We start from the raw sequence: 16,937 nt of genomic DNA, 5'->3' as shown, positions 1-16,937 counted from the left end.
ATTCAAATTATAAAACAAAACATTAACTAAGCAAAGTAGAGGATGAGGAAAAAAAGAGATGTAGGCTAGGCAAAAAACAGCACACAGGGTATTATTAAGTTTACAGCAACTTGGTGCTATTGAATTATTAAGAGGCCAAAAGTGGCATGAGACAGATGTCAAAGCTGGCAGAGGCTAGCTAATGAAGGCTTACCTGATAGGAAAGGAACTTTATCTTATGAGACTATGAGTCTTAAATTTATTGTCCTCTTCGATACCACTGACATGTATAAAACAATCCCAGCAATTACATCACATTAAAGTAATTCTTAATGGAAGGCATTTTCAAGTTATATGCATTTCTATCTTGCTCTAGAGATTCTAACATCTCTGCCTCATGCCAAGCCACTGTCAGTAAGCCACACAGACACAATGAAAGGTTTCTAAATCAGTTTAATATGAATAGATTTGAATTTTATGTTGGTTTCCTCACTTTGTGGAGAAAGATTTTGAGGGAAACAAAACAGAAGGTAGAAAAACAAAAAATTACTTTAGTAGGTGGTTTTAAGAGGTGAAGCAATGGTAGATGGTATGAACAAGGAACAAACTCCAGAAATATTTAGAATTTAAGAGACAAGGCCTAGTGATGAATTGTGTGTGAGACAATTAAAGATAACATCTGAGATTCTAATTTATGTGACAGAGAATGGCAGAGATAAGAATATAGACAGCACTATGGACAGAACTCTATAGACAGTAGTTTTTAACTTTTTTCCCAATTGAACATACACAGAGGACTGGAGTCTCTCAATATGGAAGTAACTCTCAAACAATAGATGGCAGAGTGTGGAGGGACCAAAAGAGGCTTCTTCACTGAGAGAAAATGTGCACCAGAGAAAACGGGAAAAACATAACAGACTACAATAAATTCGATTTAAAATTTAAAAAAATATAAAATAATAGTAAGTTTATTATTTACCTCATCTTTTACATTCATATTTTCAGGAGCCATACTTATTGAGAGTTGATTTCCATCCACTGATATTGGGAAGCAGCTATAAAATTTTACCATAGAATCTGCAGATTTCCTGTTTATTTCTATAATTGCCTTTTAAAACAAATTACAAAAATGAAAAAATGTCTTGTTACTTTTTCTTGAGAAGATTTAATACTTAGGAGTCAAATAAATAACTTAGCAAATATTTTTAAGATAAAAAAAAGTGTTCCTCTGTAAGATGAAGCCAAGAGACTCAGAATATTATATCATGAGCAAAAAATAATAAACAATTGAACTCATAAAGTGACACTAAAGAGAAAAATAGGAGGACATTCTAGTAAATGACCTTCAAGAAAATCTTATGACTTAGTACCTGGAGCAGTATCTAGCGTATAGCAGATGTTTAATGAAAATTTGTTATGTAATAAACTTAATGATCAATAAAATATGAGCAATATGAGATGAAAGAACCACAGAAATGTGAAATGACTGTCAAGTTATTTTTCATTTTACTGTTTTCATAGTTTTAAAAATGTAGCTCCATACATTTTGGTTTTAATTTTCATTCCCGGGTAAGTAAAGAGGTTGTTGACAGTCAATGAGATGGAAATCTTCCATATATTTGTTTATAGTTCTCTTTTTAATAAATGAACTATCTTTATGTAATTTGCTATTTATTTACTGAAATTTCAAATATAACATGATGTGGATTGGAGATAAATGCTTTCCCATTTTACATAAATATTTTTTTCCATTTTGCTTTCATGTTAAGTTTACAAATGTTTATTTAATTAAATCTGATATTTTCCCAAATATCTAGTAAAGTATTAAATCTCCAAATAGTTAATAAATCTACTCAACTCTTATTGAAATTGGACAGATAATTTATATTTTCTGTATTTGGATTTTCCATTTAATCTACACTCGCTCGCTCTCTCTTTGATAAATGATGTAAAATATGAATTTGAATTACTTGTTACCGGATTCCTAAATTTTTTTTCTATTTTGATGTACTGTCACATAAATATGTTGTTAAAAAAAAAACGCATTCCTTTTTATTCTTGTCTGTCTCTAAACATTGGTAATAATCTGCCTGTTAACAACTTTGTTGAAAAGATGATTTATATATCAAGTGCACCTGTTTAAGTGTACAAGTCAAAGATTTTTAGTATATTTACAAAATTATGCATTCAAATATTCTACTTTTAACATAATGCAAAACTTCATAACTCACTCACACTAACTTCCTCTTCTATTGTTTAAGCACAATGGCTTCGATTACTATCAAACATATACCCTACTCTACTCTCAAAGATCTCTAATGATCACCAACAATTTTCTGTTTTAAGAACACGACCTCTCGCCACTCTCATGTCATTTCCACTACTTAAACTTTCCTGTAATCTCAACTTCTGTAAAATACCTTCCACACTAGTTCGTTAACAATACATTTTCTTTTGTTTTAAAATTATAAAAAATACATACTTATTATAGAACACTTAAACATGTAAATAAACCAAGACTGTTTTAAGTATTGATGACATTAGTTTAAGTCTGAAAATGATTACTTTCCATTTGAGTGCCACTGGTAAAACAGCAGAAATTACAGTAAAACAGCAGAAATTACAGTAAAAAAGTGCTCTACAAAACTTCATAAGTCATTTTTAAAAATTTGTATTGACATATTAAGGATGTAAAACGCTTTCTGTTAAATTAAAATTTTGGGCAAAACTTTGATACATTAGTAAGCCATTCTGATTAGAATACTACAAAATAAGGGATATCTGAGTTTTATATTTTAAAAATTCCTTAGCTTAAAACAGCTTAATTATCGAGGTGTTATTTTTAATCCCTTTGTGAATTTAATGTTTTTCCAAATGTGCCTGCAGAGAAGAACAGCTATTAGCAACTCACCTTTTCATGAGATGATAAAATCAAAACATCTTTTATACCCCCAAATGGTTTTACTAGGTTGTAAACTTCTTCTATAGAATCTCCTTTATTTGGCAAATTAGAAATAAGTACCACACACATTTCTTCTGTCTCCTTCAAAACAAATTTAAGAATTGACATTAAAATATAACTGCTTTTACATTTACTTAAGCTTACATTGCAGATCATAATGTATTTAAATTGCATTTAATATTAAATTGGAAGGCTGAAGCTGGTCTCAATCTCAAATTAAAAATAAAACAAAGCACAAATTTCCTCTCTTCAAGTACACAGACTAATTTCAGTCATACTACCTTGTCATCTAGTCAAGTGTCTTTCATTCTTTTTCAACCACTGCTTAAAAATAGTTAAAAAACACAAGTTTGCCTGTCTCCTCCTTTCCACATACTGTTGACATTTCAGTGCCTTAAAATGCTAACATTCCTAAGCTCCAAATCAGTGCATATCCCTTTATCTTAATAAATAATCACTTTTAGGCAATATAAAAAAGCTAACCTAGTCTCTTAGGATCCTTACCCCATAACCTAATCCCCACTATAAAGAAAATATTTTCATTTCTGCATTCTCTTCTCTCAGATCTATTTTATTTTTCAAGATAACTCTCTCATCAATGTCAATTTTTCCTTTAGTGGATGCTGGGAAATTCCCAAAGGTATACAAAAGTAAATTTGACAAGTTGTGACTTTTATTTTGATAAAAAGGCAAGAAGTTATAATTTTCATAAACCAGCTGAGAATGATTTTAACTAGTACATTAATTGTGATCATAAATGGTTCCTTCTTAAGTGCTTTAAGTGAATCTACAATAATGTATTTGTGCAATATTCTTCCTAAAACAAAATAGGAAGACATACTACTTGGAAAATGGATCTATCCTTAGCACCTGAATGATCTGAAGATCTTAACCAGTAAAATCTAAACTAATGAGATTTTAATATACTTATAATGACAGATATAGCCATGGGAAAACAATAAAGTAGATTTTATGTCCTTCAAATAAAACTGCAAACCCCACTCGCTCCTCTGAAAACACAAAGATAAACTGGTATTCTAAGTATCAAAATGTCTCCCATTTGCCTCCAGGGAAAAAAGGTTTCACAAAATTCCACTGGTTCTAATTTGACAGCCTGCTGTCTTCTTAAAAAGCCATATACTTTGGCCTAATATTTTGTTCTCAGTGGAAAGTAATCTTCAAAAATATGTACATTTATAGATATTTTGTTCCTAATTATTTATGACTTCTCTACAGCTCAAGGTTTTTCAACTCCAATCATATTTTAAAAGTCACAAGTAACTGGGGTTTTTCACCATGCCAAATCCCAGACATTTTTTACACGGGAATATAGTTTAAATAAAAAATAAAAAAAATAATTTAAAAAAAGTTGTATCATAGTTTCTCAAGCTTTAAAAAAATTAGCAAAATATAAAAACTGACCTTGTTAATTGTTTCATTTTCTGTGGCCACCAAAGCAGCTTCTTAAGACACAAAACAAAATATAAATTCGTGTAGACATATTTTATTTATCAAGATCCCACAATGTATTAATTAAATAGTAACTACATGAAAATGTATACAACTGACAAGGATAGAGAATTTAAGTAGGAAATAGCTAAGGAAGTAACAATGACCTTTAAATAATACATTTAGTTTTACTCCTGAGAACAAAATCAAGAGACAGGACCAATATCTGAATGATATTCTTAATTTCATTTAGGCATGACCCTGGTATTAAACACACACTCACACCCACACACACACACATACACACACACACACGTACAAAACACATAAAATTAAATATTATCTTAAAATTTTAATTTTACATATTTAAACAAAACAAAACTTCTATTGGCCTACCTGAAATAGTTTCTTTAGCACTATTTTCAGTGATTTTGACTTCCCCACCGGTCTTTATTTCAGAGTTTGCTGCGTGAAACAGTCTGCTTTAATAATCTTAAAAAAAACACTAATATAATTAAACTAATGAATCTAAAACAGGAACTTAAGCTAGTTTATTTTGTCACTTCAAGTCTCCTTAGGCTGACCTGATTTAAGTCAAAGCTAATACAAGTTTCTCTTTGAAAAATAAAACAATCTCTTTGAAGATTTCTAGGCAATAATTTCAAAATATACTTCAAAAGTATACCAAGATGATCTGTAAAAAACAAAGCATTTCCAGCTTACCTAGGACAGCCACAGCTTTATTGGTATCTTTGTTTTTGACAATGCCTGCCTTTTTGACATCTAGAGACTTCTTTCCAATAGATTTTGCTGTTAAAAGTAAAATTGAACCATTATTATAAGAGTCTGTTTGGTCATTTGATATGTTCCATACTAATATATTAGTAAATGAGTAGTTCAACTTTATTAATAAAAGAATTTTTTTCCTAAAGATTTATTTCTGTTTACTTTAATATCTATTTACCAATACGATTAAAAACAAATTTAAACTGAGATACAATTACTGTTGATGGCCATTCATGAGACAAAAATTTAATCCTCAAGTGACAGATGCACATTATAATCACAAACAAAAATATCTTATTTTATAATTTCTACAAAGGTTCTTTAAAATTACATTAGTGTATTGAAAAAATAGTAATATAAACAGGTAATGTTACTGTTAACATGTCATATTTATTTAAAATGGTTTCATTTCTTTATAAAGGAAATACATTCTTTTAACACAGAAAGGAAAAATCTTTATAGCAGCAAACTAGAAGAACTGTATAAGCTAGGGAAGGTAATATGAAGTGACAATAAAAAAATAAGGAAAATAAAGACAATAATTTGTAGCGGGAAAGTGGCAGAGCAGCCTGAGGTTACACAGCTGTCAAAAATGTTTGCAACATAAAAAGGTATCCACCACAGTGGTAGTACTGTCAAAATCCAAAGTACCAAAAAGTCCTGGATGTTTCAGGTTTTAAATATCAAAGAAGTATCTACTAAACTTTCCAAGATGTTTGTAAGTACTACAAATTATATAAATTTAAAGCTTGTCTTTGACATTATATTTATTATATTCTTTAAGACAAATTAAGAATATACTTAATAAAACCTCACCTTCCCAACAATCTTACCTGTTTTGATTGAAGCTTTATTGCCTTTAGCAGCTACTGTTACAACAGATTTTACAGAACCTGCCGATTTCCCTAAATCACAAAAGCTGTAGTCAAAATTTGTTTAACTAGTATCAACAATCCCCAAACAACCTCACAAAGAATTTAAGAGTGACAGGCTAACTTGAAACAAAAAAGAGTGTCAGGCTATGTTTTATTCCAAACATAAAATGCTATCATCTTAAGGCTGCACAAATCATTTTCAAAATTTAGCAATGTGTCTTCAAGAAGAAAAACATGACTGAAATAAGAATTCACTTCCCCACTACAGTACTTAAAAATGGCATTCAGGTAAGTTAAGTCAATCTCTGAATTTGTGGATCAACTAGAAGCAAAATTATTAACTGCATGAATATAAAAATAATCCCATGTAGCTTTTAATGGTTCCAAAAGCAGTACTATCTAGGGTCTCCCAGATCATGCTTTCTTGGCTCCCTGCTGACTGAAAAGAGTTCAAGAACACCTACATCATGGTCGGGCCACATAAAGGTTGCTTTGACTCATTCCTAGTGGGCCTTACTCAAAAAGAGCGACTTATATAGCTCTGATCCTTCTTTTTACATATGCATATATTACTAGTACTTATTTTCTAAGATGATGTTTATAAAGACTGTGATCACTGAAGTTTCACTGAAGAGATCACCAGAGGCCAACACACCTTCCATTCTGAGACTTCAACTTGACCTACTGACTTCTGTTCCAGGCTTTTCCCTCATACTACCTTGCTAGTTGTTACAAATCCTTATTTTCAGTTAGCGCTGAAAAAGCCTGGAACAGAAGTCAGTAGGTCAAGTTGACGTCTAAGTTAAGTTGTGAAGACGTGGGGCATTAATGGATTTCTGTGCACGTTTCCCATTCATAAACAAAGATAGGTAATTGCCATAATTATCTAATGGGGACCCTGTGAGAATATGATCATGCTTTGAAAAGTTATCATACTAACAAAAAGAATTACTGATATGCACAAAAATCAACTATTTTAAAATCCACCATGTATATCCAAAAACAGATCCTAATCTTTGCTCAAAAGAGTAATACCAATCCTTATAACTTGTCACTTAACTAGTCATTTCTTAGTCATCCCCAAGTTTTGTCATATTGCAGTACCCTGAGTCCCAATGAACCTTTATATCATTTTTTTCACTTATCTTTGTGCTACTACAAGTCAATTCATTCTACTACTTCTAGCTGAGGACCAGAACTGAAGGGAAAAAAAAAATATCTAGAATTGATTTTCAACAGTTGAAGGGGTGGCTAGAGGCTTTAGCCATCAAATCTCCAGTGACCCTCATAAACTTACTATTAAAGTAATATCAAACTGTTTGCTAAATAAATGTATCTTCGAAACAAGTTTTCTAGCCATCCCTGACTCCCTCAGATTACTGCTTCTAAGAAACTATTGTATGAAAATTCTGGTTCTGACACTAACAATGGTATTTGCTGGTTTAACTTCCTTCCCTTTCTACCATTTCAGGGAAGAATTGAATGCATTGATCTCTATCCACTTAAAAAAAGATGACCCTGATCTAACAGGAACTTAACAGAAATGGAAGGGAAAACAGAAAGGAAGATAATGCCGAAGAGACAACTAAAAATTACTTTAAAACCCACTATAGTCCACAAAAACTGCAGAGAATATAATTTGCTGTAAATTTATCAGGACTATTTTATAAAGAAAAGTAAACAGGTAGAAGACCTCAATAAAAGAGAAAGAGGGAAATATCTATGATATCCATCATGAGAAATAGTTTCCCAGTTAAATTATCTTAGTTTGACAATTACAACAAAGAACATTATTTACTATATCTCCCTTCTTACAATTTTTAGATAACTTTCAATTTCAAAGATTAGTTAGTATACACTCAGTATACTATGTCACATGAAATCCAACACTGCTGCTACATATTTATGTAATTTTAAGAAGATAACTAATGTCTAGAGTCCTAATAAAAAAAAAAATTTAAAAAGAACACATACCTGAAGATTTATTCACTTTGGCTACAGATGTCTTGGATTGTCCAGTTTTGGCTAAAATAACAAGAAAAATATATCAATAACACATTACAAACATCATTTAGATTTAGAAAAAACACTTCAAGAAACACCTCTATACTCATCTTTGTAACTATGGGTAAATTCGTAGACATGGATTTGCTGACTCAAAAGGCATAGATATAAATTTTAACAATTAGCATTACATTATCCTCCAGAAATGTTGTATCAATTATTATTCCCATTAATAATATGTAAGAGCGGGGCTTCCCTATTTTCACACACAGTGAGAGAAGTTATTAATCACTCCAATCTGAGATAAAAACTGCTGACTTAATTTTTGTTTATTTACAAGTAAAGTCTTGTCAATTTTCATATGTGTAATTTCTCCCTCTGTGATATGCCTAGCCTTAACATTGCCAATTTATCTTTTGGGTTGTGAGGTTTTAATTATTGGAGGTCTTCATATATTAAGAAAATTAGTCTATATTACACAGGTAACAATTTTTAAAAATTATACGAAATATACAAAAACGCTTTAGAGTCAAATGTCCTCCTGACAGGACTTCCTCACTCTGAAATTAAAAAAACAAAAACCTTCACGTTTTCTTTCAATACTTTACTATCTTATGTATAACATTAAATCTTTTAATCCATCTGTAATTTATTGATATTATAATTTATTGATATTATAAGATATTAATGGTTACTTTTACTAAGTGGCTAGTTAATGAATAATTGATCCTTTTCCCACTAATATGAAACATTACCATGATTAACTGATTCTATAGATTTGGAGCAATATTTCTTCTGCTTACTGATCTTCTATTTGTCCAAGTATATCAAACTATTCTGAATCTTTAACTTTGTAACATATTTTAATATGTTAATGCTAGTCTGTCCTAATTACTCTTCCTCTGCAGAATTTTCCTGTCTATTCTATGTTAATTTTTCATGTATAAACTGTATAATCAGCTTATATGTTAAAAAATCTTACTGATGTTTTACTAAGTTCATAATGTTTATAAGAAAAAAGGCAGATTCTAATGGTAGGGATTTCATACAAAAATGAGCTGTTTTCTCATTTAATCTTTCATTTTACTTTATGCCTATTAGTAGTATTTTAAAGTTTTCTTTTCACAGCTTTTACTTTTATTATAAATGGAATATTTTAATAAATTACATATTACTCTTTTTTTTATAATAAAGCAACTGAAACCTTGTAGTAATTTAGAAGATGGCTAATTATATTTAACAGTATTTCAATATTCTTTTTTCTTCCTTACATACATGAGTTTCCCATCATACATATTTATTTGCAAATAATAATGTTGTATCCTACTTTTCAATTTTTATTCCTCTTGACTTATAGTGCACTGGCTAGTAGCTATTAGTTTTAGAATATTTATATAAACTCATAGAAGTGATGGTGAGTAGTACTTGTTTCGTTCCCAGCCTTAGTGAAAATGTTTCTACTGTTTCACTATTAAGCACATGCTGGCTTCTGACTTAGAGTGCATGTTTCTATGTATATGAATAAAGGTATAGTTATACATATACAGTCATATTAAGAAGGTAGTTGTCTACTTTAAGAATTATTTTTAATGCCAGGAGTGAATGCTGAACTTTACCAAATATCTATTGCAGCATTTATCTTTCTCTATTTAACATGGTAAACTAGATGAAGAGACTAATTTTGAAGGATCTTTATATTTTTGATACGACCCTCTTGGGCATAATATATAATTCCTTTAATGTGCTGTCAGTTACTATATGCTAATATTTTACTTAAAAATGTTACACATCAATACATTCATAAGTGAAACTGTTCTATAGTTTTAATTTATTATGATAGCTTTATCAACATTTAAAGATTTTCCTTTAACTTTTGAGAAAATGGTAAATTTACAGTTTTAAGAAATAACTGGGAGATCCCATATACCCTTCACCCAGTTTCCCCTAATGATGTTTTGTGTAACTATAGTGCAATATCACAAATAGGATATTAATATTGACACCATCTACCAATATTCGAATTCCCCCAGTTTTACATGTACTAATGTGTAGTTTATGAAAGTTTATCATATACTTGACCACCAGTCAAATGCAGAACAGTTCCATCACAAGGATCTTTCCTACTATCCATTTATAGCAGCAGCCAGCTCCTTCCTTCCCCCACGACTAGTGTTCTCTACCTCTATAATTTTATCATTTCAAGAATGTCACATAAATGGAAGCGTATAGGTTTTTAGAATAATTTATAATTTTTAATTTTTTTTAATTTTTATTTTTCAATTAGAATTGACATTAGGTCGATTTTTTTTTTACTCAGTATAATTCCTCTGTGATCCATCCAAGTTGCTCTATGTATCAATAATTCTTCCCTTTTTATTGCGGAGTAGTGTTCCATGCGAAGGACATATCATGTTTTAACCATCTGCCCACTGGAATACATTTGGGTTGTTCGCAGTTTTTAGCTATTATAAATAATGGTTTCTGTGTGAACAGGTTTTAAGTCAATGTAATTCATCTGTGTGGGATAAATGCCCAAGACTATAACTGCTGGGTCTTGTGGTAAGCACATGTTTAGTTTTGTTTAAAAAAAAAAACAAACTCACTCTTTTCCAGAATGGCTGTACCATTCTACATTCCCACAATCAATGTACGAGTTTCTGCACATTATCAACAGCATTTGGTGTTACTATGTTCTTATTTTCGTCTTTTGGATAGGTTTGCAGTCTTTGTCAGAATCTGATGTCAGTATTAGTCTGTTTTCTTCTTCTTGTTTCCCCTTTTCGCCACAACCCCACCCTTTTAAATAAAGTTCTTTCCTCTAAATGCTATGGAACAGTTGAAACAAAGCGAGTGTTATTTCTTTCTTAAAGGTTTGATGAAATTCACATGTGAGAACTATTTCGGCACAGTACTTTTAAAGAAAATAGCTGACAAAGAGAAAGTGATTTTCATCTAAGAACTGAAAAGATAAAAAGGTACATTTGCCTAATAAAAAAGAAAATCAATAAAATCTTACAGAAAAAAATCATTAAATCAAGGATAACGACAAAAATTTTGGTTCACCATGTATTTTTCTATGGGTTCAATTAATACAAAATTCATTTGAGTATTCCTATACTCTTCTTCACTCTTCCTCCTGCAAATATTCACTCATTAACCCTTACACTACGTTAGCTATTTAGCTATTAAGAGATGAAAAATAAAACTGCAAAGAGTCCCTCAACAAGTGAAGTAAAAGAGATAAACTTAATAATAAACTATTAATACTAAGTGATTTAATATACACAGTATTACTAAAAGGGAGGTGGGAGCTTCTCACTGCCTTGGAGAGTGAGGGAAGGTATCATCAAGAAGTTTAAAAAAGAAGTTTCATCTGAGGTTAGTCTTAAAAAGGACAAATTAGGATTTGCCCTGGTTCCAACCCAAAAAAGGAATCTTGACTTTGTACTTTGCATAAGGTCTGGTACCTACTAAATAGGTACTTAATAAGTGCTTACCAAGTAAACTTAGCTGGAATTCAGACATTTCCACATAAATGTAATAACATAACATAGCTGGAAAATAACATAGCTGAGTAGCTGGAACATAATATACAGTTGAGTGACAAAAGATTGAAAAAACAATCTGAGGCCATAGGATAAAAAAATCAGTTATGAAATGCTACAGATGTGAAATGATCAGATCTGCTTTAAAGAGGCCTCAAGGCAACAGGTGAATAAATTGTGCAAAGAGCAGAATAAAAACACACCGATCAGAAAGCTACCTTCTAATTTTTAAATGTGAGTGTGATTTAAAACAGGTGTAATGGAGTAAAGAAGGAAAGTTTGAGGTAGATTTGAAAACTAATTTGAAGCAGCCAGTGGTTAGATGAAAAGAGAAAGAATGTTATTTAAGTTTGAAATGAGTGGGACAGAAGACAAGGTAAAGCGTTTTTAATGGATTTCTACACGGGATGACTAGTGATTATTGGATGATATAAGTAAATGAGAGAAGTAAACAAGAGGCGAAGAAGAGGTTTACGTCTGTATGGGAGGTGTCATTGCTGCAAGAAAAAAAAAATCAACCAGGAAAACAAGTATGACATGAGAAGAGGAACAGACTTTTAGGAAAATCATTAAAGGAAGATAAAAGAAGAATGATCAAAAAAAGAGTTTCGTTTTCAGGGAAGTAGTTTAGTATGTCTGAATCCTAACTCTTCCGTGAGACCTCACGTCATTTAATCTCTGAATCTGTTTCCTCATTTATAGTATGAAAACAATATTAAATATACTCACAAGGTAGGCTGAGAGATCGAGATAAAATGCCCAGTAGAAACAGTGTAACCCATGGCAGGTTTCTTTCCCTTGTTTTCTGTCTTCTAGCACAGATTATAGCCTTAGTAGATCCTTCTACTTAACAATCATTACCTTATTCTACATACTAAATTCTAACTCTAAATCAAACTTTAACCCTGCATCACTGTACCCTGTCATAACACTTTTCGATATTTATTATTTGTTACCGCAAGTTAAAATGTAAGCTACTTGGAAATAGAGATCTTGTCTATTTGGTAGTATCCTCACACTTTAAGAAGTTCCTCCCATGATGGGCACATAATAGGTGCTTAATAAACACTTTAATTTCTTTTTAACTAGTATTGGTTAAGAGTTCTAAAGTTCCCCTTTCTGAACAAATTATGCTTTTGCTTCCTACCTGTAGCTCTCTTCACCCTTTTTGAGTAATGCTTATAACCAAAGTTCTCTTTAAAATTGCCCTAATTAATTTCCTATCACTATTCACTATTCTTGCTGATTTCATAAAGATACCATGCATCCTTATTTTCCTTACCTGACACTTTCTCAGTCTTTTTTACAGGCTTTTCTCTCTTTTCACATTTATATTAAAAGGAAGGAAGCACTCAGCTTGAAGCACTTCTCCCTCGGTTCACTACTTTTATTACATTGGGATAATTACCAAAATTTATACTTTAAACTTGACCAAAAAAAAAAAAGCTATGTGATTGACTGGCTAAGATATTTCTAATAGATATCTGTGATAGCTGAAATTCAGCCGTGCTGAACTCTAAGTGATTCAAAGAAATCACTGCATCTAAGTTTTCCTTTATAATCAATATTACTACACTTGTCTAAGTAAAATCCATCCAGCCTAAAACCTTGAGATTTAGAAGTATTTTTAAGTTTTGTATTTTATTCACTAAAAAATTCTACATACAGAAGTTCAGATTTTACCATCCCTCACCGTTTAAATTAATCTTTTTATATTAGATTCTAATTACCTCAAAGTGAACCCCAACTGTGTTGTCTCAATAGGATTTTTCAGTCTCCATTTATCCAGTCTATGTAAGAATCCTAAACGACTATTGGTTCTTTATTCTCTATGGTAATTTCCCAGCGTCTGTACAATTATTACTAGGTCTTACACAGAAAAAATGGAGTACGCCTTAGCCAAACTTAGAAAACAGTGGGTTAAACAAAGTTAAGTAAGTTTCTTTCCTTGGAACTTCATAAAATGAATGTTTTGTGGATTTTTTAAAGAGGAAGAAAGAAAAGGAAAGAAGGAAGAAGGAGAAGAAAAGAGAGAGCGAAGAGAGAGAACGAAAAAGAGAGAGAGAGAGAAAGAAAGAAAGAAAGAGAGAGAGAGAAAGAAAGAAAAACACCTATAATACATATCCCAAATATTATCTGATCTAAAACATCTCCCAGGAATTAGTCTTTCGCAGGACACATTTTAAGAAGAGCTACTAATGAGGTCAAATAAAAAAATTTCCTAGCCCAATTCTTCAAGGCCTTCTATAAAATGATTCCTCAATTGTTACCTTTGTTATGTCATTTCCATAACTAAAGTATGTTCTGCTTCTATATATTATCTGTTTACCTGTTCACATTTAAAACTTTAGTCAAAAATTTACTATGCTCCAGAAGGCATCCATAGTCACCTCCGCTAACTTCCGAGAACTTCATTACCAACTAAACATTACCAAAAAATGAGATATTCTATACAACTGAATTTTCCAGTCACCAGAATACTAGTTTTAGTACCCAAAACTTACTCTATTCTGAATAGAAATCCAGAACACACTATATATACATCCGCCTTTCCAAAAGAGAACATACAACACACAATTTTACTTTTTAAATATATTTTCTGCTCACTTCCTTTTAGTTCTTCTGTCTTGTCCTTCCCTATCAAGCTGTTTATTCTTACTAGAATCAAGAGTATATATTTTGGCACTAACTTCTTTGTCTCCATTTTCCCAATCCAAAATAGACTGAGAAAAAAAGTAACCAAGTTTATTAAAATTTTAAGTACAATTCATTTAGCTGAAGTTCTTTCTTGAATATCAAGAAAAAACTTTTAGCACATGACTATAATAACATCTACACTTCTGCTTAGTCTTTGTTGCTTACTTTTTAGCTTTCAGCAGACTTTCAAAAACAAAGGGGACCAGACAAGCATTCTTAACATACTTTATGTTTTGTCCTGTGGGTTTATTAGGGGGAGGGATGAAGGGAGGTATTACAAAACTAACCTAAACAGCTATTAACTATATAACTATGTATTCTATATACATTATCTCATGAAGCCCTTTTATTTATTCCGGAAAAGGTCCCATAATTACATAGTAATAAATAGCTTAATACAGGGGCCAATGTGGGCCCCAACTACTAAGCCCAGTAATTAATGTTTTCCTGGCATATCTTGCAAGAAGTTTCTAGTGAACTGACAAAATATACTAATTTAGAGGAGCATTAAAAGTAACAACTTACATGCAGAAGCTGAAGTCACAGTATCAACAGTTTTGGAAGCATCTGTATCTTTTCTATTTAAAAGAATAAAAAATTAGCAAATTCTAAGTATTAAAACTTCTAAAGATGCAAAGCTTAAATCTAAAAAAGTTTAAAACAATTCAATCTCAATGATGTCCCTAAAAACAGAGTAATAAAATGTTAAAAATGCAGATGTAAAACTAAAAAAAATTTTATTTCATTTCCAAATTCTCACATATGAAATTACAGAATCACTTACTTTAAAGTGGATGCAGATGTTTTCTTTGAATCTGTTGTCTTTTTCTTCATCTCTCTGTTCTATGAAGGATAAATATTTAAGAAAATTTTAGTTTCTTCTCAAGTTATAAAAAACTTTTGAAAATACAAAAAAGCATACAAAATACAAAACATCTAAAATTTTCCTACCCTAAAATATCGATAATTACCTTTTTCTATTTATACAAAGAATAAAAATATTTTCTTAAATTTGTGATCATATGGTGTAATTTTACATCCTACCTTTTACCTTTCATTTAGATTTCCTTATCACTATCTTTCAAAAACATTATTTCAAATAGCCTTATGACATTTCAGATGTCTAACTGGTATCACACTGGTCCAATATACCACTATCTGCTTTGATTACAATAGCCTCATTAACAGTCTCTCTACTTCTGTCCTTGTCTTTTCACCCATCCCTACTCTATTCTCAACACAGATATTGCCATTTTTAGATTCAAAATCCTTTCGTCATACCAGAAAAAAAGACAATACTTACAATAGCCTATAAGAGTTTACACCACACATTCCACCTATCCTCTAGCCCCAAATCACCAAATATCTCTTCTCTGCTTCGAACCCAAGCATCTTTCATCCTCCTCAAACAAGCTACTTAAGTGTGGATCTTAAAAGTCTTCTGCAGTTGTTTCTTATGTCTGGAATGCTCTCAACCAGGGAATGGTTTGCTCCCTTACCTCTTCAAGTGTTTGCTCAAATACCACCTTTCCAATGAACCTTTCTGTAACTACCTCATTGAAACTCCCTAAGAGAACTTCTATTTCTCTTTTCTGTTATTTTTCTTCACAGCACTTGTTCTAATTTCCTTATGGTCTTTCTCTCCCTACCTTTTTAAGTTATTAAAGTCGGTGAGAACACACACATTGTTTTATTCACCATTATTTGCAGTACTTAAAATCATGGTTGGCACTTTAGTGTACTTTAAATAAATATGTGTTAAATTGATCTGAACTTCATAATAATTGTCATGTTATTTTATAAATTTGTTTTTGGGGCATCCTTGACATCTTTTTGTACTATATAAGATTTTATCCCAAACACCTCCCTTACCCAATGACTGAAAAGACACTCATTCCCCTACTTTTATTCTATTAGTGGTTATCTTTAATTTTAAAAGAAATTTGAAACCACTAATTTCCTCTGTACAAATTTAAAATTTTAGCCAAAATTATTTTTTTATAATTTTAAGGAGTATTTTTTGTAATTTGTTGTTTTATAAAAATGATTTAGATTTTCCTATTTATATAGTTTCATTGCTCATTACCAATAATTTTATATCATAATGTCTCCGTTTCTTAATGTTCTTCATTTTTATAGCAATATTTTAGGAAAGGTACACTGGTGAAATACTTTGAGTCCATGCATGTCTGAGAATACTGTCTTAGCAAAGAATTTAGTATTTGACTTGAAATAGATGAACTACAATATGAATCAATATTGTTCTTTTAATCCACTCAAACTTGATAATACGATGTTCTGCTATCTAAGCCTCAACTATTTCTTTTCATAGTTACACTGTTTCTGCCTGGATCACTGTAAGTTGCCTCTCTATATGAAATTTAACATCTTCACCAGTATTTAAGCATTATCTTCTTTCTGGAATTCCAGTTAAATGCAGACTGGGTCTCCAAGATGTTTCCACATGCCTTTCCTCTTCTTAATTTTAGGCTCTTTAACCTTCACTTATTGACTAAATAGACCATAAGCTCCAAGAAAGGTGGAGGCACATCTGTCTTGATCACCACTGCATCTTTAGCAGATACAATGCCTGACAACATAACAGATGTTTAAAAAAATAGGTTTTGAATTCGAATGAAA

At 31.1% G+C, this 16,937-nt stretch overlaps 1 protein-coding gene across 8 annotated transcripts in view; it reads right to left on the bottom strand.

Moving 5' to 3' along the window:
* Positions 1–16,937, bottom strand: part of ZNF638 (zinc finger protein 638) — a 77,251-nt gene that overhangs the window by 20,672 nt on the left and 39,642 nt on the right. For 7 of the 8 annotated variants that reach the window (XR_001595102.2, XR_001595103.2, XM_016130562.2 and 4 more), the window contains 9 exons: positions 15,082–15,140; positions 14,823–14,875; positions 8,026–8,076; positions 6,010–6,081; positions 5,114–5,200; positions 4,787–4,855; positions 4,364–4,404; positions 2,891–3,022; positions 959–1,087 (listed from right to left, as the gene is read on the bottom strand). Coding sequence is in view for 6 of the 8 variants with exons in the window: in XM_016130562.2 (XP_015986048.2) it covers positions 959–1,087; positions 2,891–3,022; positions 4,364–4,404; positions 4,787–4,855; positions 5,114–5,200; positions 6,010–6,081; positions 8,026–8,076; positions 14,823–14,875; positions 15,082–15,140 (693 nt within the window). In the remaining 2 variants the exon portion in view is untranslated. The remainder of the gene's footprint in view (positions 1–958; positions 1,088–2,890; positions 3,023–4,363; positions 4,405–4,786; positions 4,856–5,113; positions 5,201–6,009; positions 6,082–8,025; positions 8,077–14,822; positions 14,876–15,081; positions 15,141–16,937) is intronic. The other variant, XM_016130559.2, reaches the window with a different exon arrangement.

Source organism: Rousettus aegyptiacus, unplaced genomic scaffold (assembly GCF_014176215.1).
Source record: "Rousettus aegyptiacus isolate mRouAeg1 unplaced genomic scaffold, mRouAeg1.p scaffold_m13_p_7, whole genome shotgun sequence".
NCBI classification, from domain to species: Eukaryota; Metazoa; Chordata; class Mammalia; order Chiroptera; family Pteropodidae; genus Rousettus; species Rousettus aegyptiacus.
This window is presented reverse-complemented; position numbering and strand designations above follow the sequence as displayed.